The sequence below is a fragment of the Mus pahari genome, chromosome 21 (assembly GCF_900095145.1).
Source record: "Mus pahari chromosome 21, PAHARI_EIJ_v1.1, whole genome shotgun sequence".
NCBI lineage: Eukaryota > Metazoa > Chordata > Mammalia > Rodentia > Muridae > Mus > Mus pahari.
The window spans coordinates 53,195,362-53,218,926 of NC_034610.1; the positions used below are offsets into that span (position 1 = coordinate 53,195,362).

The following is a 23,565-nucleotide window of genomic DNA, read 5'->3' on the forward strand; positions in this document are numbered from 1 at the left end:
CTTCCTGGGGTAGTGATACCAACAGAATGATGCATTCGATCAGAAACATGAAGATGAGTTACCTGAAGGGGAGATTTAAAAACAAACAAACAAACAAACAAACATTTTAATTGAAAGGGACATAGGCAAGGCCTTGCAGGAAGGCAAGAAGAAAGCCAGGAAGGCTGGGTGGCAAACGAGAGAGGCAACTGACAGCAGCAGTGAAGACCACCTCGTGACAGATCTTTCACAGCTTTGCAAACTGACCTTAAAGATTTCATCTTCAGAACAAGAGACCAAGAGGAGGCTGTTTCTGCAGAAGCCATACTGACACATGGTAAAGGAATAAGCCAGTAATTCTGCCCCAAGGACTGCATGGTAGAGCACAACCCCGCAGCCCTGGGTATTATGAACTTGGTGGTACTGAACATCATCTAAAAATAGTACTGTAGTCTCAAACTCAGTAATATTAACCAGAGTTAAGATTTTCTTTTAAAGATCCAGGACTTCCCCCGAGTGTTTATTTTCAATCAGACCAAAAACCATTGTTCCAAAAACCATTGTTCTTGAAGACAGGACACACAAGATATGCTATCTTAACAAACACATGGAACTAGTTACCTCATCCACGGCAAAACAAAGTCCACCAAAATATAAAAGATATAAATGAAAATCTTTACTTTATGGTCACATTGTCTCCAAAAGAACCATATCTCAGCAGCTGGGCCAGTGGGTGCAACTGCACAAATGTTTATCTTACTTGGGGTCTCAGTTGTTCTCGTGTGTAAGCTGAAGCATCAGCCTGGATTATGTGCTTCTAAGTCCGCAAATCTATGAACTTACTCATAGAAAGCAATATGTACATGTTAGTAATTTAATATAAACAGAATGGAATGCACTGGGTGCAGATGTGTGAGTGGGAAGACGAGATTTTGCATAGGAACTCCTTGTGGGTCTTCACATTACATGGGCAGAAGAAGCTGCACTAATGTTATTGATAGTCCACTATGCATATAGTCTTAATGCTATTATTTAGTTTTCAGAAATTCCTTGTGAGATAGATTTTAAGAAAGCCGACACAGACTCAAAAATCTGTTCTAAGTCCTATAGTTCAGTCATTCTCACCTTATTTTTTGAGACAGGGTCTCACTGAACTTGGAATTCACTGATGCCTAGACTGGCTGGCAGTGGACTACTAGGATCCTCTGGTTCCAAGTCCCCGGTGCTGGGCTTATAGAAATGCACAGCACATCTCGGTGTTTTTCTCTACATTTTATGTCTGTGTGCCCTGGATGTCGAGTGGCTGTGAATGTCAGAAGATGCCATCAGATCCTCTCGGACTGCAATTACAGTCACGTATAAGCCATTATGTGGGTGCTGGGAGTTGAACCTGGAGCCGCTGGAAAACCAACCAATGCGTTTACCAGCTGATCTGTCTCTGCAGCTCTACCTGTTTTAGTTTGTTTTTCCTTCCTGATGTGTGTGCTAAAGATCTGAAACTCAGATCCTCATGCTCGCATGGTAAACAAAGTCACTGACTGAGTCATCTCCCCAGCTTCTAAGAGTTGAAACTTTAAAAAAAAATGATTTAAGCATTGAAGAAAACAGGGATAACCACTAGAATTATAAATATGGAATTCAAGTGGTCTGTTGAATAAGTACCAAGAAGTTTACTACATTCTCACATGTTAAAGGTGATGAATAGACTTGACTAAAGTAATTAAACATGTTTTCCCAGATGTGGCTGTGAAGGTGTGCTTTCTCTGAGCACTGGGCCAACTTGTTATGGTGTCCTTCCCGTGGCAGCAGAGGACACACCAAGGACTTTTGCTGTTTTAAAAGAACAAGTAGATATTGAATTTTAACCGCTGTCTCACTTCATCTTACGTTGAAGACAACTTGTGAACTTTGTTTTTCCTTTTTTCTTACATTCTATGCACCTGGACAAAGGACTTCTACAGGATTTTTTACTGTTCTGGGAAGTGGCTACATACTTTATATTGAGCCACGCCTATGACTTTCCTTCTTGGATTGTGAGTCTGAGATTCACGTGGATGGTGAAGCTGTGAGGTGAGATCTGATCCGTGTGAACCACGTAATTCATGGTTTGGGTGCCTAGATTTGTTCTCACAGGAGTTGCCCTCAGGAAACACTTAGTGTCTCAAGTCTGTTCCTTGGTGCACTACATAGGACTTATGTACACGTCGATTCAACAGTAGTAGTAGTGATTTCATAGCCCTCGTTTGATGGGCACAGTCGACTTCAAGCCTCTTTATGGTAGCAGCAAAAGGTATGCCATAGATAATACTTGCCTATGAATGTGGTCATATCCTCATCTGATAATCAATAAACTGAGTTTGAGCTTTGATTCATTACCACACTTAGACATTTGTACTGCTCTATACCCATCATTCTGCCAGTAGAGAAATATAAAAATAACAAAAATATAGTAATGGTGGTTTGTGAGATAGAAATTGACTAGCTTCATTCTCATTAGTGGCTTGTGGCATGACAAAGTTGTCATGATAAGAGGAAAATACAACTTATGTTTTGCCCACTAGACTGAAAACATATTTTTATTATCTTGCCAAATTACCTTCCCATCTAACAAAAGCCTGTTTATAGCACCTGCCTGGGAAACACTGGCCAGGATGAGCTTGCTTGCCAGCATCCTGGTTTAGCACAAAGTCTACACAATGGCAACATGGTCTCCTTCATCATATTGTTTTGGTTTTCAAAAAGTGTTAAGATGTTTTCTAACAGGAGACAAAGGTTTAAAGATGTGCTGAAAGATCTAGGAAGCAGTTCTGCAATACAGTAAATAGTAATCAGTTCAATAGTTTATCATCAGGAAGAAGGGGTTAACTGAGGGTACCCCATTGCTTCAAGAGACTGTGAGCAATTTAAAAATCTATCTCTACTCTTACACCAGGGAAACATTGTGAATGAAAGACATTATTGCTTAAATGTTTTTTTTCCCATCTGATAAAATGCTATTTAATTTTCACTATAATGAAAACACAGAATAGTTACAATTCAAAGCCTACGTAAGAACATGCAGAGTCAACTCAGTAAAGTTATTAAATCTTTTTACTGTTTCTGTCATTACCACAGACTCAAAGAACGGCAGCAGTGTTCAAGTCAAACATGGAAGGAAGTCTGAGAACTTAAAAACAAAGATGTATTTGGGAATGCAACATCATATGTACATCAAACTGCAACTACTACAAAAACCATCCCCCACTCTAGTCTAAAGAACTCAGGCCAGTTTAAGCCCTTTCTAGTAATGAGACTTTACAATGGATGCAGGTCAGCACAGACCAAATGAAGGCTTGCTTTATGAGAAAATGAACTAGAATGAATAAATATTCTGAATAGATCAGTACTCCCTTCAACCCCCCCCCCATCTCTTATCTTTTATAATAAAATTGTTTAACATCTTTTCTTAATTCTTCAGCATTCTGCCTGTCTGTTGTCAGTCATTTTATAAAGACTGCAAAATACTCTTTGCTATCCTGCACAGAAGGTAAATTCACTTGCCCAAAAGGGCAAACTAGACACCTGTCAAAAGAGTTATTTTTAAAAAAAAATATGGTATTATGGAATAAATGTGACTTACTTTTTTTTTCTTTTTTTTTTTTTAAGATTTATTTATTCACGTCATATATGTGGGTCCCTGTCTTCAGACACACCAGAAGAGGACATTAGATCCCATTATAGATGGTTGTGAGCCACCTTGTGGTTGTTGGGAATTAAACTCAGGGCCTGTGGAAGAGCAGTCAGTGCTCTTAACCACAGAGCCATCTCTCCAGCCCAAGTTACTTCTTTTCCTATCCTCTTACCTGCTAAGGAGAGATGGTAGCTTCATATGCAGACTTACTTGTATATTCAGCCATCCCTGGTAGGGTGATATCATGGGGGTGTTCTAGATGACTCTGAGTTCAAAAATAAAATAACACCAAAGCCAGAGCCAAAAGTATGGGCTGAAAAAGTAAACAGACCCACATGGAGTCATAGTCAACCTGCTAGGTATGATAACAGACAGCTAATATCATTTTCTAGTTTCCAGGATGTTGATACAGTATAGTGATTTCTATAATAGAGGTATGGGGCTTGAATGAGGAACAGATTTCTAGAACATGACTTACTCCTTATTAGGTCTTCAGTTGAGTTTCTTTCCTGTCCTTTGTCTTAAGGTGGTCCTAGTTCCAATGGTTACATAGCCAACAAAGTGATTCCCTAACCAACCCACTCTCCCTTTCCTTTGAGGGCATGGGAGAAAGCCTTGTACCTCGACAGCCACTTCCCACATGATCTGCCCTTACAGCAGATCGCCCAGGCACTTTTCATCTTCCATTGACTTTCAAAGACATATCCTTTCAAGGATCATGCATTATAATGATGGTTAAAATGCCATGTTTGCTGTGATGTTTAGTTGAAGCAGTTGGAATATTCACAACCTCAGGCATTGTTTAGACCTCAGGAGAATCACAAGGGCAAGTCCTACACCACTTTGGGGGAAGTGAAGTGGCCTAGTGTCACTGGGCAGCTAAAACATGGAAACAAACAAACAAACAAAACCTGTATTTTTTTGATTGCCATGCTTACAAAGTCACTTAACGGAAAACTAAAGGAGCCTGTTCTTTACGTCACTAGCTGTTACTTCTAAAATTGCATTCATCATATTAATAGTAGTGTATTGGCTCAAACTCAAGATGCATGTTTTCCTTTTCATACTTATTAAGGTATCTTGCGACCAATCTGTAAAGTTTATATTTAGAAGTCCATATTCTTTTAAAATGATGTCAAATCAACAGCAACTGATAAAGACTTAGACCTATGGGAACACGGAATTCTGAAATCGTAATCCTTTGGAGTGGTTCCTCTCAGAGAATTACTCTTGAATTGAGATAACTTGTGATGCTGGGCACTCCGAATAAGTCACATAGATACAAAAGGCATGAACAAAGGCTTCCTTCAGGTTAATCCCCATGTGCGTGTGAAATAGTGGGCACTATTCTAGGTAATACTTGGACTTTTATTTTTTTTTTTTGATATTACTTTAAAATTCTCCATATCTCTTCAAATAAAATAGGAAAGGCTATATTTGTCAATGATCTCAAAAAGAACAATGCCCCTCTATCACTGCTGCCAGAAAATTTTTCTTAATTCTCAGCATCTCATTGTGCCTCTTCCTTTGAAAGTCACTATAATAGTTAGGGTAAGGTTCCTATATACCACCCCAAACCTGCAAAGTGCCGCTCAAGGATGTGCACATACTTGCTGATGTGAAAGGCAAAGCTATGTTCTAGCTGTGCACACACATAGCTTTTAAGTTTGGGGAAAACTCAAATTGCTCCTTTCTTCCTTCTGTTCTACTAAAATGCCTTTGAATTAACTTGGGGACTGTTACATAAAACCCACCAACAAATCGACTCCTAAATGTTCTTCCCTTTCCCCTGAGACAATTCTTAAAAGACTTAAATCCTTTTTGTTTTTATAACAAACATGAAAATGATCGACCTAAAAAGTAGTACATCGCTTCACAAGAGAGAAATCACCCTGACAATACCATATACTTCATTTCCCAAAACCAAACTAGCATGACTGTCCTCTATTGTGACTGCCCTTCCACCCCAATCTTTTCATCTGAGCATGTTGATATGAATGATACAAAGATTTCTTTTCATTCTTTTGGTGTTTTTTTTCCCCAGGGATTTAGGAGCTCTACCTGACTTAAGCCTTCTTTGAAGAAGGGGCCACGACTACAACATCTCCATCTTACCAAAGAAATTTTCAAACCCAGGGGATTCACCATCAGGATGCATGTCCATGCCTATCATGTATCTACTGATGTCCCACGACTATGCCTAGTTTTTTGAGCTACACAATATGACATACTCCAGCTCATTCTCTATGTTTGATATCATTTTATTTGGAAGTCTTTTTATACCTTTCCAAGAGCGAATGTTATGATTAAATGATGCTACTTGTTGAGAGTGTGAGGCAGCAGAATCTTGATTTTTCAGGCCAAGCTAAGCTCTGCAGCAAATTCCAGGCCAGTATGTGCTACACAGTGAGACCCTATCTATAAATAAATAGTTAGATAAATAAGTAAGAAAGAAACAACACAAGGTAGAGAAAAATGATCACTTTTGCCTTTGTAATTCTTACCTGTTTGTAACCCATAGGCTCCATAAAGTTCATTTTAAAGTAAGATGAATTCCATAAGCTACATGATTTTGAAACACATGGCACAAAGCTATGGCTGAAAGAGTTAGTAAAAGGCCTCACATCAAAGGCAACGTCAGCTTGCCATTCAGAAAAGCAACTCCTCCACATGAAATAGTCAAAAAGGATGCCATTTAATTAGTGATACATAGACTTTTGCATAGAAAAAAAGTTACAAAGTAATATAGAAAAGACTAGGTACAGTAATTTTAAAAACATATTTATAAGTATAACTTTGCATAATGTTTAATAGTCTCTTGTTTACTGCTTTCTCCACACAGCAGAGAAATGAAGTGCATAAGAATACATGCTGTGCCTTTATCTTTCAAATATAAAATCTCATGTGCTCAATTTCAATGTATTAAGAGATTATTTTGTCATTAAACAAGATAAAGAAATCAAAACCAAAACACCATTTGTAGCATTAGTCTAGTCATGGACAAAAATAATTCATGTACACCTCATTCCATACATTCGTTGTGATTTGGGATCAAATGCAATCTCTAACTTGACCAGGGCATTTTCATCATGTAGCTTTTTCCTTCCATATCATCTCTCCTCATTCCAGAAATGCAACACACTCTCCCCCGAACAGACAAAACCAGACATTACATGTTGTCAGGAGAAAACTGGAGAAGTTAAATATATAAAAATAGTCCCGGTGAAACAATAAATTAACCCAAACTCTTGCAAACTGAAGAGTTTTTGAGTTGGTGTGAATGAGCCTTTGGTGGGCACACAGTAGGTAACTGCTTCTAGTGCACTGTATACCTGTAAGTTTACATAAAGAAGCACTGTGTTTTAAACCAGGGTTCACTAGAGGTATGGAAGCTTGAAGGCAGAGCAGAAATGCTTGTTAATGGGGGCTCTGGTGGAATTGCTTATTTCACTGCATAGCTAAATGTCGTTGCTTGGCAAGTCAGTATAAAGAACACAAAAATAAAACTAGGTCTTTCGACTTAATTTTCCTTCATCTTTCTGGCCAATAAAACCCGAAGGTTTCGAAAAAACACTGTATCTGCAGCCTGACACATTACCTATTCCTTCCCTTTCTCAACCTAACAGCTATACCCTTCTGATCTTGGGCTACATTACATTCCTTAGTTCAGGCACTTAGAAAACATGGTATTTTTTTTTTTTTCTTCTCCCTTCTAGCATCAGGAGAACTCAGTTTTGGCGTTTTTCTTTTCCAAGTCAGGAGTATTAATGCACCACTGGATGGTGACATTAGTGTATTTTCCAAGAAAGTTTAAATGGAAATAGGTGTGCTGCTTCCAAGTTGCTGATGTCAGTTGCCAAGCTGCCTTAAACAAAGGAAAAAAATAATAATACTACATTTCCACTTGTGTGAAGTCTGCTTCTCAAATCGCTTTATTGCTGTTGTGTGGATCTGTACATATCTGTATGACTACCTTCAGGATGCAGAGGTTTGAAGCTGATTCCGAAATGGACGACATCAGTTACTATTGCAGAGATTCAAGAATAACTTAAAAGGCTCCAACTTCTGTCCCCCAGGGTTGGTAAGGTTTATTGTTTGTCCCACTGCTTGTCTGCTGAGGACTGGAGGCTGCGGACACTGACAAGGGTGGGCTGATTGCTGTTGCAGCAGCAACAGCGGCTGCTGCCGCTGCATTGGACGGGAGCATGGGGAAAGCCCCCGCGAAGGACAGAGGGAAGCTGTGTGCAGCTGCAGTGGCTGCTGCAGCTGCGGCATGCACAGTGGCCGAAAGAGACAGGAGAGAGGTGGAGAGAGGTGGCACGCAGGGTGCAACAGTGCCCCCTGATGGCATCCGAAGAGCAGAATCTGCATGGGCAAACGTTGCTGTGAGGAGGGCAGAGCCATGAGCAGGAGGCACTTCTGAAGATGTGGATAGGCGACATGGGGTTGACTCCGACGTGTGGAGTCCATTGGGTTGGAGCAGGGCTGTGGGGAGATGGTGGAAAGCAGCTGCCCAGTGGTGAGGGTGCAGGGGGTGATGGTGGTGGGCCATGGAGGATGTCATCACTGCTGCCTCCCGCTGGGAGGCACAGGTGCTGAGATGAGAGACAAGGCGCACTCGTAGCGGGTCCGAAGGGTCAAGGCCTTCCACCGAGCTTAGGTACCTAGCCACTTCTGTCAAGCACTCTCGGAATCCAATGCTCATGAAGTCTGTGGCAAGAGCATGGGCATCAAAGTAGCCTAAAGAGGGGGTTGAGGAGGGTCAGAGGTGAAAGGGCAAAAGATGAGAAAATGGTATGTCTTAGAAGAACAGCCATCCACTTAGGTTCCACTCTTGTGCTCTCTAGAGATGGGGTGACTCTTTCTGAAAACACAATGGCTACTATGATTTTTTTTTTTTCAGGAGTAAAGAAAGGATATTCTACAAGAGGCATGCACAACAACTTTAGCAGTGCTGTAGTCAAACTAGGGTTGAAATGTCACACTAAGAAAAAATAAAATAGGGGCAATCATGTTTTGAATACCTCCTGGAGTAGGAGGGGATGTCTTAACTTTAGAATTGTGGGATAATGACTTTCCTCAAAAATATGTTTTGTTTTGTTTTGCTTTGCTTTTTGAATAGAAAAAGGCTCAGGGAGTTGGCCTTTCCAGAATAGGACCCAGGACCTGCCCAGCTAAGTGCATATTCTGCCTCTGAGTAACTCTCTAATCTATAATAGGTTTATTTCATTGAAAGCACTTATAGTGTATCACTTTATGCTTTGACAGAACAAAATTTGCCTATTTCCTTTAGACTATTTTATATTCAAAGCATTATGAGAAACTGTTGTTATGTTTACTGAGTGATCTGGAAACAAGAAAAGGGTGTTTGGGGCAAATATAACCACCAGGACAGCAAAAATAGCGCTAAGCTGAAGAAGAGACTATCATAAGGGCTGAATATCAGCAGTAAAACTGGTTTTCATCCCTAGATCTCAGAACAGTCAGTAAGAAAGTCCTCAGGATTAGGAGCAAAGGTTGTTCCTTATGCGGATGCCTCTATGGAAGGACCCCACGTGACAGTCTTTAGGTTCCCCTTCAGGTTTGAGCTTCTGACTTTCTCAGAAGGAGGGAGGCACTGATCACACTCCACAGACACAGAAAAATTAAGTATTTGGGTTTTCCCCTAGAAACTATTATAATTTTACGACAGACTGAAAGGAACATATTAACTTCTTTGAATTTCAGTGGTGCTTGCAAAGTAAGTGACGTTTGAGGTTTGCTTTGCTATATGGCTATATATGGCTGGGTCTTATTGCATCTTAAGGAATATGAATTATGTAATTCCTATTTTATTGTTGGAAGCAGAGGGAAATGATGATGAGCAGCTGTCTCATGTAAGTGGGTCTTGAGCCAACAATAACACATGCCCATAATCACTTCCTCTGTAACAGTGCAGGTTTCTAGGCTTCAAGCAAATTAATTTAAAACCATCTGTGAGGAGCCCTTCATCATTGTCTCTGTGCTACAAAGGATAAAACTGGGGTTCAGAGAGAATGAGTTGACTTAGCCCCAGTGACAGAGCTAATGAATTGGAGAAACAGAAGTCACTATCATGCAAGTACCTTTGAGCCCATGTCCTTGCTCTATGCTAGAGACAACTGGAAGTCTGGGTATGTGAGCAAACACTGGCAGACCCTCTTGTTCAAGACCCACACATTCTTCCTGGGGTGGCCACTCTGGGGACACAGCAGTCAGACAATTTATATGCCATATGGTTGGAAATATCTGCTTACTAACTCATCTGGGGTAAATTTAGGACTGCTCAGGTAGTCATGAGTAAGAAGTAATATAAAACTTGCTACAAGATGAGAGGATAACCTTAGTCTTTAGAAGTACAACATATGCCAAATATTTGAGCCCTTGACAGCAATTCTTTAGGTAAAGAATGCCTCATGGCTACCAATTGGAGAGAAGGTAGAGTCATCCATAGCCTTCCTTGACCACGTCTAACTTCACTGATCTCCTGGAATCCCAAGGCAGCAGGATAGACAGCCATACTACTGAGGACCTGTGGAGCACATGCTGCTAGCTTGACCCTCAAAGACCAGCAGGCTACTTCCAACTCAGGTTCAAGGTTGCAGCTAAGTTAGGTGGGATAACTGACTTCTAAGATCTAACCATTGGCTTCTATGTTACAAGAACATCTGCATCCTATATTGACTGTCCTTGGTTCAAGACGGTTTCTTGGGCCACTGTGACCTGAGGCGGATTGTAGACATCACATACAGCAAGCAGTTTCTCCTCCTGTCATAAGTGTGGGATGGTTTGGGTCAAGGCTGATGTTCGATCAGTTTTCAGGTTAGTAAAAGTGACTTGCCTTTAATCCCATGCCCTGCCCTGCCCTGCCTTGTTCAAATCTAGGGCCATAGACTGTGGAGAAGAAGCCTATGCTGCACCTTGGAGGCCTTCAGCCTTCAGTCCCAGCACTTATACCTTGAAGCTTTCTCTCTTTGTTCAGTTGTGAATAAATCTGGCTGAGATGGATATCAAAGGCATCCTTGAAGAGCCATAAAGCTAAGAGGGCAACCTGAATTCAAACTGGAGTGGAAGCAGGAAAATGAATCTGAATAAGTACTATGACTCTCACGATTTCATCCTTTTTTTATTTGTTTGGTTTTTTAGCATAGGGGTCCTACTCTGACCCGACAACTCTTCCATGATGTACAGTATAGTACAGAGGACATTGTAACACGGCATGTGGACATCTACTCTTGTGAGTTCTCCCCAGGAAGAGCCTGTACTGTTGTTTTTAGTAGAGATTTAGTACCTACACTTCACATGTTGTGGTTGGTGTAAAGTCAAGACAGCCAAAATGGCCTGGGCAACGATGACAAAAACTAGAGTCATTTCCTTCAAATGGCTAAATTCTCTGGGTTCCAGCCTTGGTTGGATGAAAGTGAGAGAGGAGAACCCCGAGTCCCAGCCTTGTTCATATCTGGATGTTTGTGTGCTTGTTTTGTTTTTCTGTACAGATTCCAGCATGAACTTCTCAAATCCCAAACAAATGTCTGACCAGGCGGCTGTGACGGAAGCTTCACTCCCACATTGTTATGAACGCAAACACAAGCCCAGGGTCAAGTGCTTCTTTTGCTCCAGAGGCTCTTCCCAGGAGTTCAATCTTGTAATTAGCAGTGATGTCCATGGCTTTAATCTGGGACTGCCTGTCTCAGCTAGTCAGAGGGCTGTTCAACTGTGACTTCCTTATGATGTGAGAGGGAAAGGAAGAAAAGAGACAGGTAGAAAGGGGGTGAAGAATGGTCCCAAACCTTACCTTTACCCCCTGTAGCCTGGAGCATCTTCAAATGATCCACTGTCATTTGCAATATTTCAGCCTTTTCCAACTTGGCAGATCCCTTCAGAATCAAATGATAAAGTCTCATGAGTCCTACAGAAACTATCTTAGGACACCATATTATTGAACTTAGTACTATAGCTCCAATCTTTCCTCTTATTATAAAATTCTATGTTTAATTTCATCACAGGAAAAACTTGAATTGAAAAATTTTTAATTGTATGTATGTATGTGTATGTGTGTGTCTAAGTGTGTGTGTGTGTGTGTGTGTGTGTGTGTGTGTGTGTGTGTGTGTATGCATACAGGCAGATACCTATGCAGGTCAGCAATCAGAACCTACTGGAGCTGTATTTATGTGATTGTGAGTCACCCAGTGTGAATGCTGAGCCCAAATCCGTGTCCCCTAGAAGAACAGTCCATTCTTCTAAACTTTGAGTCATCTGGGTAGACTCTGAATTCATTCTAAACTTTATATTTAAAACATCAATTACTAAAGCATAGTTGACGGCATTAACTTGCAAAGACCAGAACAAGGCATCAAGGAAATGATTGACTAAATAAATAGTAAGAGCAATTGTGTTCCTAAAATCATCCTACAAATACTATGCCAACTGAAAAGCTCTTGAACTTTGAACTCTGCCCTCATTAATGATACATTTTCTTAAGGGAAAATTTTATTGTCATTATTATTGAAGTCTACAGAAGTTAAACAGTTGGATATTAATTCTTGAGGATATGGATATAGTACTTTAACAAAGCATCAAAAGCAGAACGTTCAAAAGTAGAAAAATCCCAGTAAATCTTTAAGATAAACCAGTACAAGAAATGAACTACGAAAGGACGTTCAAGGTCACCAGCAGGTGTCACTGTGAATTCTAGGATCACAAACAGAAAGGACCGACTTGCAGTTTACTTAAGGAGCATCTTTTGTACCTAAGGATTTACCAATCATTCAAAACCATTCTTAAAATATTACTGTGGTAAATGTGCAGCTTCATGTGGGTTCCCTAACAAGTGGAGGGGGCTGTCTTGGTCCCTGTTCCCTGCCATTGGATCCCCTTTCCCTACCTGGACTGCCTGGTTGTGCCTAAGTGGGAGAGGGCATGCTTAGTCCTGCTAGGACTAGATATCCCAGGATGGGGCACTCTTTTACTGAGGAGAAGGGGAGGGGACAATGGGGGGGATATAAAGGTGGGACCGGGAAGGGAGGAAGGACTGGGCTGTGATTGGAATGTAAAGTGAATAAAAAAGGTAAATTATTGGAAGAAAAAAAAAAAAACTTACAAAACCCTACAGAAAACACAGTCTTGCAAATACATTTTCATTGTTCCTATTCTTTTTTTTTTTTTTTTTATTGTTCCTATTCTTAAATAAAGCAAAGGTTAGAAATCAACTGAAAGAAATGCTCTTCTGATAGTGACTTGGGGCTTGGTGGCTTCTAACTAACTTCCTAGAGGAGCTGAATAATTAAACCAATATGTTTTTTTTTTTCCTATACTTTAAAAAAAATTATGAGCAAACAGTAAATAGCAGGAGTGTCAGTTCTTCAGTGGCTCTGAAGAGTATTCTCCTCTAATTGTGGCAGGGCCAGCTCACTGGGGTTGGCAGCCAGACTCTGTAAATGGGAAAGCTTGTGTTTACAGTAACTAGCTGCACAGTGACTGAGGCTTGCTCTTAAGGTTTGTCAATATTTAAGAAAAGAGCCTAACAAACCAAGACTAAGGAAAAAGATCACAGAGTGACTGCTTCTCGGTATCAAAATGTAGATATTTCAGTACTCAAAAAAGTACTCCAAACATACAACATAGGCCATCTTCACTTCATTTGCAGCGCACTAATCCAAAGCATAATTTATAGTACATGTAAGTTATCAAAGACAGACTTGGCATACGAATTGCAGGGTTTGTGTCTATTTCTTCTCTGTCTTAAATACACAGAGTCAACAGTAGCATAATATGCCCGTACTTCTCCTTGTTCACCATGTCCATGAAGATGTCTGGGGAGGTGCTGTGAAAGCGGCCAATGGTGGCCCTGGACAGCCTCCAAAAGCTCTCTGTGGGGCTGGCTTTACAATGTTTGCAGAATCACGAAGTAAACAAACTGACAAAAATGGCATAAACAACCAACACCCCATTTGGAAGTCAACTGAAAACATGTCCAGCACAGAAATGGTCACATCCTTGGAAATGTACTCTTAGAAGTCTCTGTCTGCATCAGCCACAGCGGCAGAACAAGAGACACACATCCAAAGCCACCAGAACAAGAGACACACATCCAAAGCCACAAAGGAAAGTGTAAGTGTTTGCTTTCGAATTTTCCAAATGGCAATCACTTTTCCTTTTTTTCTTATAAATATAAAAGAATACCTGAACTTTGAAAAGCAATATTTATGACTAATTTGATTTTTTACCAAACTTCCAAATTATATTCTAAATCAAATATAATGTTCTATTAACCCAAGAATTAAAAAAAAAAAAGTAGCTTGCTAAATAAGCTGTATTAGTATAATTTAGGAAACCTAAATAGAAACCTTAGTTCCTTAATTGTGACTTTTTAAAAAAAAAGTACTTTCAAAGTTTGAAGGGAAAAATGATATTTCACATATAAAACTTTTGTTTTCAAGAATACCATATACGGCACAGTTTTTAAACAAAACCCCTGCTGGCTTCATGGAAAGAACAGAGAAAGCAGGAACACTATTACCCTTAAGGGGAAAATACGCTAAAGAATGGAAATGTTTTCGACTTCATGATGGATTATGTTTTTAATAGTTCTGCCACAACAAAGCATTTTATTGAAATAGCTCTTCTCTGCCGGATCAGAGCGTGCAGAGCACACGCCATTATTTTAATGATCTTCAAGAAGAATCTACATTCCCAGATGAGAAAGTCAGATGCTCTGAGCTGTTTTTTCGGGGTGGGGGTGGGGGTGGAATAACTTACTTGTTTTTCAAAAGCTGTGGGCACTAGTCTTCTCAATTCAGATAAACTGTTATTTATTCGATCCCGACGCCTTTTTTCTATGATCTAGCCCAAAGAAAGCAAAACAGAAATCTAAGGGTACGCATACAGAAAAATTATCCAAGTAAGAAAATGTCAACAGTGATACACATGCTTAATTACATGACATAAGGGGCGGGTGGGTGGGATCACCTACCCCTCTCCTTTTCTTTCTTGCCATAATCTGAGAGGTAGTTGTCGGTGAATTTGACCTCATCACTGAGTTTGTACTGTGCCTGTGAGGGAGGAAGACTAGTCAGGAGCTGTATCAATGGAAGAGTCCCCCTTCCCTGCCCCAGTTCCTGGCACCCATTAATATTCTGACTGATTGCACATTATGTTACTTTTTTTCTGTCTGTTGATTTTTTTTTTTATATCTATGCTATTTTGGGGGCTTTATTTTAGTTTCCAGATAGTAATTATGCCTTAGAAATGCTATTGAGGCCTCGAGACAGCTTAGCAAGTAAAGGCCATTGGCCGCAAAGTGTGATCATCTGGCATGAGCTCCAATCCTTTGGACCCACAGGATGCCTGGGGGAAGAACCACTTGCACCTCCACAAACAGAATTGACGGTGACAGTGAACGTGCAGCTTGCCAATCACATACACTAAATAAGTAGACATGATTTTCAAAATGCTATGCTGCCAATTCAAATGGCAAAAATGAACCTGAACTTTTGAGTTCTCCAGTGAAGTAATGATAGCCAGTGAGGGTGACAGGTCAGGGATCAGTGTGTCCTATGTCTCCTCATGTATTTCTTAAGTGTCAACAATCCATCTGGATGTGAGCTCCTACTCCCTTCTGCCAGACGTACTGGCCGATCAAGAGCACCACATGCCAAATCTCTCTCTCCATGCGACTTTTAAAACAGAACCTAATTCTCGCACTATCCCAAAACCTTATTGGATAGCGTAAAGAGAACAGATTTTAAGTTTTGTATATTGATCCTTTAAAAGAATATCCTAAACACCATTGGGTGGAAAGTCGAAATGTAGTTTTGCACCTTTCACGCTTTAACTTGGAAAACGAAACTGTGCCACCAGCCTTGAAACTAAGCTTCTATCTCGAGAAGTTGCAATTCACCTTGAGTTTACTAAAAGGTAATTTTTAGACTGCAAGGTTCAATCAACTGATTATTTGGTGATGTAGTTGGTCCATTAATGTATACTCTCCTAGGACTTTTCTGTTGCTTTGAAATTCACAGGTACTATACTTCTTCAGTGTCTTAAATTCTCCAGGTCCTCTTTAGTTTTAAGAAGTTCTATTACTACCTCTTCATCTCACTTCTGGGTCTTAATTCGAAACCAACCGACTCCTTCTTCCTCACCCCTTTTCTACAGATTTCACCCTTTTTTGTGACAGCCTCCGGTTTCATTTTTTAAAAGAATACTTTAACAATGAGTTGGTAAACAGTCTCTCAAGCATCTTTTTTGCTCTTGCTATTTTCAGGCTTTGATTTCTACGTCTTAAAATAAGCCTGTGAAATAAATCCAGTTTTCTATGTGCGGGAAGGATTTCACTCTTTGAGTGACAGCTGCAAATAAATAAATATTTAAATAATTGGCAAGCCAATTAGAAGCAATTATCATTTGACTCCCCCCCCCAACCTCCCCACCCCACCTCTAAAATGCCTAGGTAATCTTGCTGTCACAGGAAACAGGAGGTTTGTCTCCTGTGATCAGAACTTTGAGCTTCTGGAGACTAAAGGACAAGCAGGCAAAGCAACGCTGCCACAATCCGCTCCTTATATCTGTCACTCATGGGTGGGTCAGCCAGATCTCCCTCTGTTGACCTGTGCAGCTCAGCCTGTTTAGCTCAGATGCTTTACCTCCTCAAAAACTCAAGTCTCGATCCCGGTTTCTCTCAAAACAGAAACCCAGTTGTTTTTCTTTTCTCCTGACCTATTTTGGAACTGTCCCTAAATTCAGTTCCACTATCGGGGGCGTCTCCCCGGACGTGCCAGTACGCGTGTTCCGTGCTGACAGCCCTGGACCCTCCCTCGCCATCTCCTGCACGCTCCAGTCCAGTTCCTTGCCAGTCGCTCCCACGCCTAGTGCGAACCCCATCTCTCGCCCCGCCCGACTCTAGCACCCGCTTCCCGGGGAAAACGGTCCAGTTTTTCTGCGCTCACCCGGGATAATTGTTCTCGCTCCCCACGTCGATGGTCTCGTCCAGGTCGCTTTCGGAGGTCGTTTCCTCACAAGGGCGCTTCATCGCGACGAAGGAGAAGCAGCTACTGACGCCTAGCGGAACGCAGCGCGCTCCCCGCGGGCTTCCTCCCTCCCTCCCTGCCCGGCTCCTCCAGGCGCCGCTCCCTCTGCGGCGCGGTCGGCTCTAGGAGGTTCTTTCCCACGCTGCAGCCTAGCCGGGGCGCAAGACCCGGCACTGGCCACGCCCCCCGGCGCGGGCGGGGCCCCTCCGCTGCTTCGCGTGCCCGCCCTGGCCACTCTCCAGGCCCCGCCTCCGTGGGACGGTGTGGCTTTCTATTGGTTAATATGGAGGGGCGGACCCCGCGCTGGCCAGTGGCCGCAGAGAGGCGTTGGCAGAGGCGTGGGAACGCGGCCGCGCACCTGGGAGCCGGGAGTGGCGCTCTGGGGTTGACCGGCGGCGGCGGGAGCGGGCGCAGGCGCCAGAGCGCACGGGGCGGGCGTGTCGGGCGAGGGCTCCCGGGGTTTGGGCCCTCACCTGCAAGATGTGGTCTCTCCCGCCGAGTTTCTACCCTCGGGTTTAAAGAATAACCGCTAGCGCGTGGCTGAGTGAGAGTGAGCGTGTGTGACGTCTAGGGTGGGAGTGCTAGGCTCGGCGAACCACCCCTCTGGGCTGTCCCTTTTCTGGATCAAGCTGCTGAGTGACTGACTGGAGCGGTCATGTTGACCCTCAGGGGATTTTGAAAGCTTTAAGTCCAAGTTATTTTTTCACCCTGCCAGCTCCGCAGCCTCTGGGTTGTGGGCAGATAAAGGTCCAGGTGCCTAACTGCAGGAGGCTGTCCTGGTGCATCGTTGGATTTGTCACCTCTGGCTACTTCCTTTGTGTCTCTGGACACAGAAACTGGCGGGAGCGGGTTTAACTATCCCAGTAAATGGCAGGCTTGAGTGGTGTTCTCCCTACTGATGGGAAGAGGGATTTTAGGAAACAAATCTGAGTAGGTTTTCAAGTTCAAAATTCTAGGACTTGGATTATCCAAATTAAATGTCCCAGTCATCCCTCCCGTTTCTCCCGGTGTGTGCAGCCACGGAGTTCTTTAGCATCCGGGGAGAGAAGATTTGTACTTACTTGTACACTGTATTTGCTTTGTAAAGTTTGCCCGGGTCGCTAGTTCTTAGCGCACGTAGAGCATGGGTTGTGTAAACTCTAGGTGTGGTGTTCAGACTCTGTTTTTAAGTCGCTGCCTCAAGTCTCTGCATACTGTGGGGCTTTTGAGCAGGCTCTGCCCACTTTTCCGAGCGCTCAGGAAGTGAGCAAGACAGTCTCGGGGAGTCTGGCGTGAGCTGGACCATCTGGCGCTGCTGCAGCGCTGGGTGGGTTAGTGGAGGTCTAGAGACTCCACATGGTGCTCTTTGTGTTTGGTGGAAAAAAAAGCCTTTGAGAAAAGAGACATCCATCAATCACCGAGACCCTCCACCTTACACAGATAATTATCTTTCTGGAAATCTGACTAAGGCACCCTTCCAAACTCCATTCCCTGGTTACATTAGACCGGTGCGGCGGCGGGAAAGGACAAGAGAAAAAGAGACAGCAAAGACTGACTGGACTGGGCGCAGATTGGGTTGATGGAGAGTGGGAAGGAGCCTGAGTAACGCCAAGGACCTGCAGCCAGCGTGTCGTTAAAACACAAAACCCCTTCCCTACAGGCCCTGGTTTCTTTTGTGCAGTTCTCACCGCGGTGTCTTCAATAACCGTGTGAACAGAAATCTGAAACTTTCTGTCCTGACTTCTGAAACTCAACTCCAGGCAAATCACAGGGTCATGGGGACCGGGCGGGGCCTGGCGAGGCAGGATGGGGTCAGCGTTGCTAGACCGCAGAACCATGGGTGGCAAACTTCCCAGCTCGGCACTCAGTCGCTGGGCAGGCACCTGGGTGCTCACGGACAGCGGGGCTTTTGCTCAGGGACAGAGCAGGCAGCCTGAGGCTGCTGGCCCTGTCCAATCCAGGCCTGCACCCTGTGGTTATCCAGTGTTTAAGCTGAGTGTGAGGTCTCCAGGCCTCCCTTTCCCAGCTAGAGTAGGGGGCCAGAGCTAGAGTAGGGTTCCCAGCGCTTAGTGATGTCTTCACTCCCCGACCCCTTGAAATTAAGGTTTGCCACGCGAGCACACAATTAATGGAATCTTCGAAACGCTTGAAGCAAGACCTGAAATCTTTGTATGAGTGTGGGGCTGGAGTGGCACAACCCTAAGAGATTTTTTTTTTTTCTCGCTACACTAGTGCATTTAATTATACTGGTTGCAAAAAACTGCAGCGGGAAATGGTTTGCTTGTAATAAAGTAGCAACTGGTTAAAGTTTTTCCATTTTGTCTTTGAAGGCTTAACTGTCATGCAGTGTCATAAAAGAATATGTAGGAGACGTTTGGAAAGCACGCACGGATTTAAAGTTGGTTTGAATGCTTTTTAATCAACAAGGGTCATATATTAAAAGCGTTTAGAAGAGAGCCTGCTACACCAAAGGTGTGTGTTAAGAAGAACAAATAAGGCAAAAGACAGCATTTTAAAGACTCCTCAGTGCTCCCTTGTTAATCTTTAAAATACTTAATCCCAGTTAAAGTAGTTTTCTTTTATATTGGTTATTCTCAAGCATCCCTTTTTCCTGTCGCCTGTCTAGACACCGTTTCTATGTCCTACGTCTGGGTCAGAGGTAGAAACAGAATAAACTCTTGCAAGCGCTTCAGCCTACTTAAAAAAATATTTGAGCGTGGGTGGAGTGGGGAGGAACTGGGGTGGCATAAGCAGGGAGAAAGAAAGAGAACTTTGGGACTTTAAGCCCCATCTCCTCTCTGTGACATTGGTTTCAGAGAGAGAAAGAGAGAGTTACTGGAACGCTAAGAACCAGGGTGAAAGAAAAGACGTTCCTTGTGTAGAGCAATCTGCGTTTTCCTTTTGAAAGATTTGAACAATGGGATAATTAGACCGATAGATACCGGGAGGAGGGACTGTCCTAGAAACGAAATGCCATTAGGAAAGAAAGATCAGGCTGCAGGCCAACAAATCTAAAGGGAAAAGGGAGATGCAGACTTGCTGCCCCTCCCTAAATTGGTCTCTGGTGCTTAAGTGATTTAGCTCTCTAAGTAGGAGAGGAACTTGGGGAAAGCAGAGATTTTTTTTGGCTACCAAATGCAGTCGTTTTGATATTCCTCCCGACAATCTACCCGTTTATTACATTGTGAGTTTTCCTACTTTAAGTTTGGCGATCTTGAGCAAGTCTTACCTTGTCCCATAAACTGGAAATTTTAGCACACAAACTAATTGATTTCTTCTTTGCCGCTCTTCTAAAAATTCTCCTGAAGAATTTTGGGAATGAATTGGATATATACATAGTTCTTGGGCTGCTTTCTTCTCTTAGGGAGTCCTGTGGTATTTTCTTTATTTGAATTGAGATGTCGCTCACAGTTTCTTAAAACAAAACAAAACAAAACAGCACAGAACCTACTGGAGCATTTGCTTGTCACAGCAAGGTATATATAATTTGTGAAGTTAGGGCAATTCTAATATTTAAAGAACTTTAAGTCTGAGAAGTCAACATGCACACAGTTCAAACTAGGAAGTCCAGGGCTTTGCCCCTTTTGAAATGCAAGCATCCAGAAGTCAGTCGCTGTCTCTGTCTCTGTCTCTGTCTCTGTCTCACCCTTTCTCTCTTTCTCAGAGGAAGGCTATTTGCAATTGCCTGGTAGGTGATAAGCATGTACTAATCTGTAGGCAGCCTTGCTGAGCGGTCATGTCTGACTTCAGGGCTATTGTGAGCAGGCACCATCTTAAAAGGTGTGAGAATGCTGCGCCCTGGGAGTTGGTGCCAAGGGCAAGATCCTTGTAAATTTCAATACCCCTTTTCAACCTCAGGCAGGCAGCAAGCAGGCCAGTCTAGGGTCACTTTGTGATAGGAATAGCCAAGCCAGTAGAACAGCACAAAGCTGAAAGCAAGGGAAAAGTTCAGAGTCACCAATCTTGACATCATCTCTTCAACAATGTTTCCTTTTAGCAAGTATTCTTGCCAGTTTAGTTGCACAGTGTGGATGGTATTTATGGCTAGCCCTTCTAGGTGCGATTGCTTGTTACACAATATTAAAGATTGCAAGGGAGGAAACCCAAGACCCCAAACTCCCTTTCCTGGAAATTGTGTTATTTAGGCTGATTTGTGCCACAAAGGGGCAATCTTCATAAAAGCTTTTCCTTCCTGAGATCTTAGTGTTTTTAGTACTCAGCAGAGACCCAGGGTTGAAGGCTGGCTTAATTATAGGAGCCTTGAAAAGAGGGTTGGGCAGCAAGGAATGAGTTTTTCATAGCCAAGTAAGCAATAGGTAGAGGACATCAGCACTCACTGTAGTAACTAAATTCTTCCAGGAGGCCAAATTGATGGTGGCAAGTTTTTCTGTCAAGGGATGCCTATAAATTTCTCTGTCCTTGATGCTGGTTTGACTAGAGGATCTTCCCCTTCCCCGATAGGGAAATATGTTCACTTCTATCATGAATATGATTCTTAACTATATCTCCATCTTCTAAGATGATGCCTGGCAGGTAGTGGATACAATATAGATGGCTTGGAATGAATTTCTCATGAAAAGCAGTGAACTCTCTACTTTGTCTGATAAACACTGAGTTCAGTTATAGTGGAATAATAGAATAAACAACATGAAAAGACTGTGAAGATACATAGTGACTAAGCCTGGGCAGGAAAGCAGGAAAATACTGGCTGAGAATGGGCCCTCATAGTCTGGAGTATCCTGGCGGCCAAGGCCAAAAAGAACCATAATGGACTTCTAATTTTTATAATCAGAAACTGTGCACACAATACTTCAAAAATAAAGAAGCTCTATTCAGCAACTGTATTCTAACCAAGTTCCCTGGCTGTCTAGGTTATAGGTTTGAAAGGTTGAATTATTTGAAACAATTGTTTTCCTTGTCTAAAATTCTTTCCTAAGTATCTGTATTAGTTATAGCAGGAAAAATAACACTGGCAGGATGTATCCATGAAAACAATAGCTCTAAATTGCTGAACAAACCATCCAGTAAGCTGTCAGTATTAATTAACTGACTGTAACAGAACCAGGGTCTTCAACAGTTCTTGAACAAGTGGAGCATCTTTGCAGCAAAAGCACTTGCTTTCACTTTAAAGAAGCAAACCATGTAAGATAAGGATTCCTGAATCTGCCAGGCTGGCATTACCAGGAGAAAGTAAAACATTTTGAAATATTAACTTCCATGGACACATTAAACTTATTTGCCCACAGAATACAAACTCATGTCTACAGTTTCTTAGAATATCTGTCAGAACATTTCCAATAGCTGTGTTCACATTCATAGCCTCATCATATTACTAACGTGGTAGGCGGCTCTAAAAAGAAAACCCATATTGACTGAAAATAACTCACCAATTTTTAGACTTAAGACGGAGGGAAAAGCACAAGCTATTTCAGGCCTCAGTACTTTATAAACCTGTTGAAATATGGACAATATAAGAAACAGAAAAAGAACACTTTTTGTTTGTTTCTCACCCTAGATGGAGCTAAATTCGTTCTAGGTAAGTCTTCGGCTACTTCTCTGTGTCTGTCGGTTACATACAAAGCATGGCAGTTTGTGTTTTCTGAATTGAGGCATCAAAATCATTTAATAGCTTGGGAATACATTGAGAATACTAGACTACACATTTTTTCTCATTTTTATTAGATATTTTCTTCATTTACAATTCAAATGCTATCCCCAAAAGTCCCTTATACCCTTCCCACACCCTGCTCTCCAACCCACCCACTCCCACTTCCTGGCCCTGGTATTCCCCTGTACTGGGGCATATATCTTTGCAAGACCAAGGGCCTCTCCTCCCAGTGATGGCCGATTAGGCCATCCTCTGCTACATACTCAGCTAGAGACATGAGCTCAGGGGGTGCTGGTTAGTTCAGATTGCTGTTCCTCCTACAGGGTTACAGACCCCTTCAGCTCCTTGGGTACTTTCTCTAGCTCCTCCATTGGGGGCCCTAGGTTCCAATAGATGACTGTGAGCATCCACTTCTCTATTTGTCAGGCACTGGCAACAGCCTCACAGGGGACAGCTATATCAGGATCCTTTCAGCAAAATCTTTCTGGTGTATGCAATAGTGTCTGTGTTTGATGGTTGATTATGGTATGCACCCCAGGATGGGGCAGTCTCTGCATGGCCGTTCCTTTCGTTTCATCTCCAAACTTTGTCTCTGTAACTCCTTACATGGGTATTTTGTTCCCCATTCTAAGGAGGAACAAGTATCCACACTTTGGTATTCCTTCTTCTTGAGTTTCATGTGTTTTGCAAATTGTATCTTGGGTATTCTAAGTTTCTGGGCTAACATCCACTTAACAGTGAGTGCATATCAAGTGAGTTCTTTTTTGATTGGGTTACCTCACTCAGGATGATACCCTCCAGATCCATCCATTTGCCTAAGAATTTCATAAATTCATTATTTTTAATAGCTGAGTAGTACTCCGTTGTGTAAATGTACCACATTTTCTGTATCCACTCCTCTGTTGAGGGACATCTGGATTCTTTCCAGCTTCTGGCTATTATAAATAAGGCTGCTATGAACATAGTGGAGCATGTGTCCTTCTTATAAGTTGGAACATCTTCTGGGTATATGCCCAGGAGAGGAATTGCTGGATCTTCCGGTAGTACTATGTTCAATTTTCTGAGGAACTGCCAGACTGATTTCCAGTGTGGTTGTACCAGCTTGCAATCCCACCAACAATGTAGGAGTGTCCATCTTTCTCCACATCCTGGCTAGCATCTGCTGTCACCTGAATTTTTGATCCTAGCCATTCTGACTGGTGTGAGGTGGAATCTCAGGGTTGTTTTGATTTGCATTTCCCTGATGATTAAGAATGTTGAACATTTTTTCAGGTGCTTCTCAG

The 23,565-nt window shown here is 42.3% G+C and overlaps 1 protein-coding gene across 1 annotated transcript; it reads right to left on the reverse strand.

The window, feature by feature from the left end:
- Positions 1-6,325: 6,325 nt before the first annotated feature.
- On the reverse strand, positions 6,326-16,832 carry Hey2 (hes related family bHLH transcription factor with YRPW motif 2). Its single transcript, XM_021221205.1, has 5 exons — positions 16,615-16,832; positions 14,640-14,718; positions 14,426-14,509; positions 11,463-11,544; positions 6,326-8,389 (listed from the first exon to the last, which is right to left on the reverse strand). Exons 1-5 carry the CDS (start codon positions 16,695-16,697, stop codon positions 7,698-7,700), a joined length of 1,020 nt encoding a protein of 339 aa, XP_021076864.1. The 5' UTR covers positions 16,698-16,832; the 3' UTR covers positions 6,326-7,697.
- Between the last annotated feature and the right edge of the window lie 6,733 nt (positions 16,833-23,565).

Coding starts and splice junctions, on each gene's coding strand:
- Hey2 (XM_021221205.1), bottom strand. CDS start 16,697: ATGAAGCGCCCTTGTGAGGAAACGACCTCCGAAAGCGACCTGGACGAG. Junction 14,719..16,614: donor AGCGAGAACAATTATCCCGG/GTGAGCGCAGAA, acceptor CCTCCCTCACAG/GCACAGTACAAACTCAGTGA. Junction 11,545..14,425: donor CCACAGCTTTTGAAAAACAA/GTAAGTTATTCC, acceptor TTGATTCTGAAG/GGATCTGCCAAGTTGGAAAA.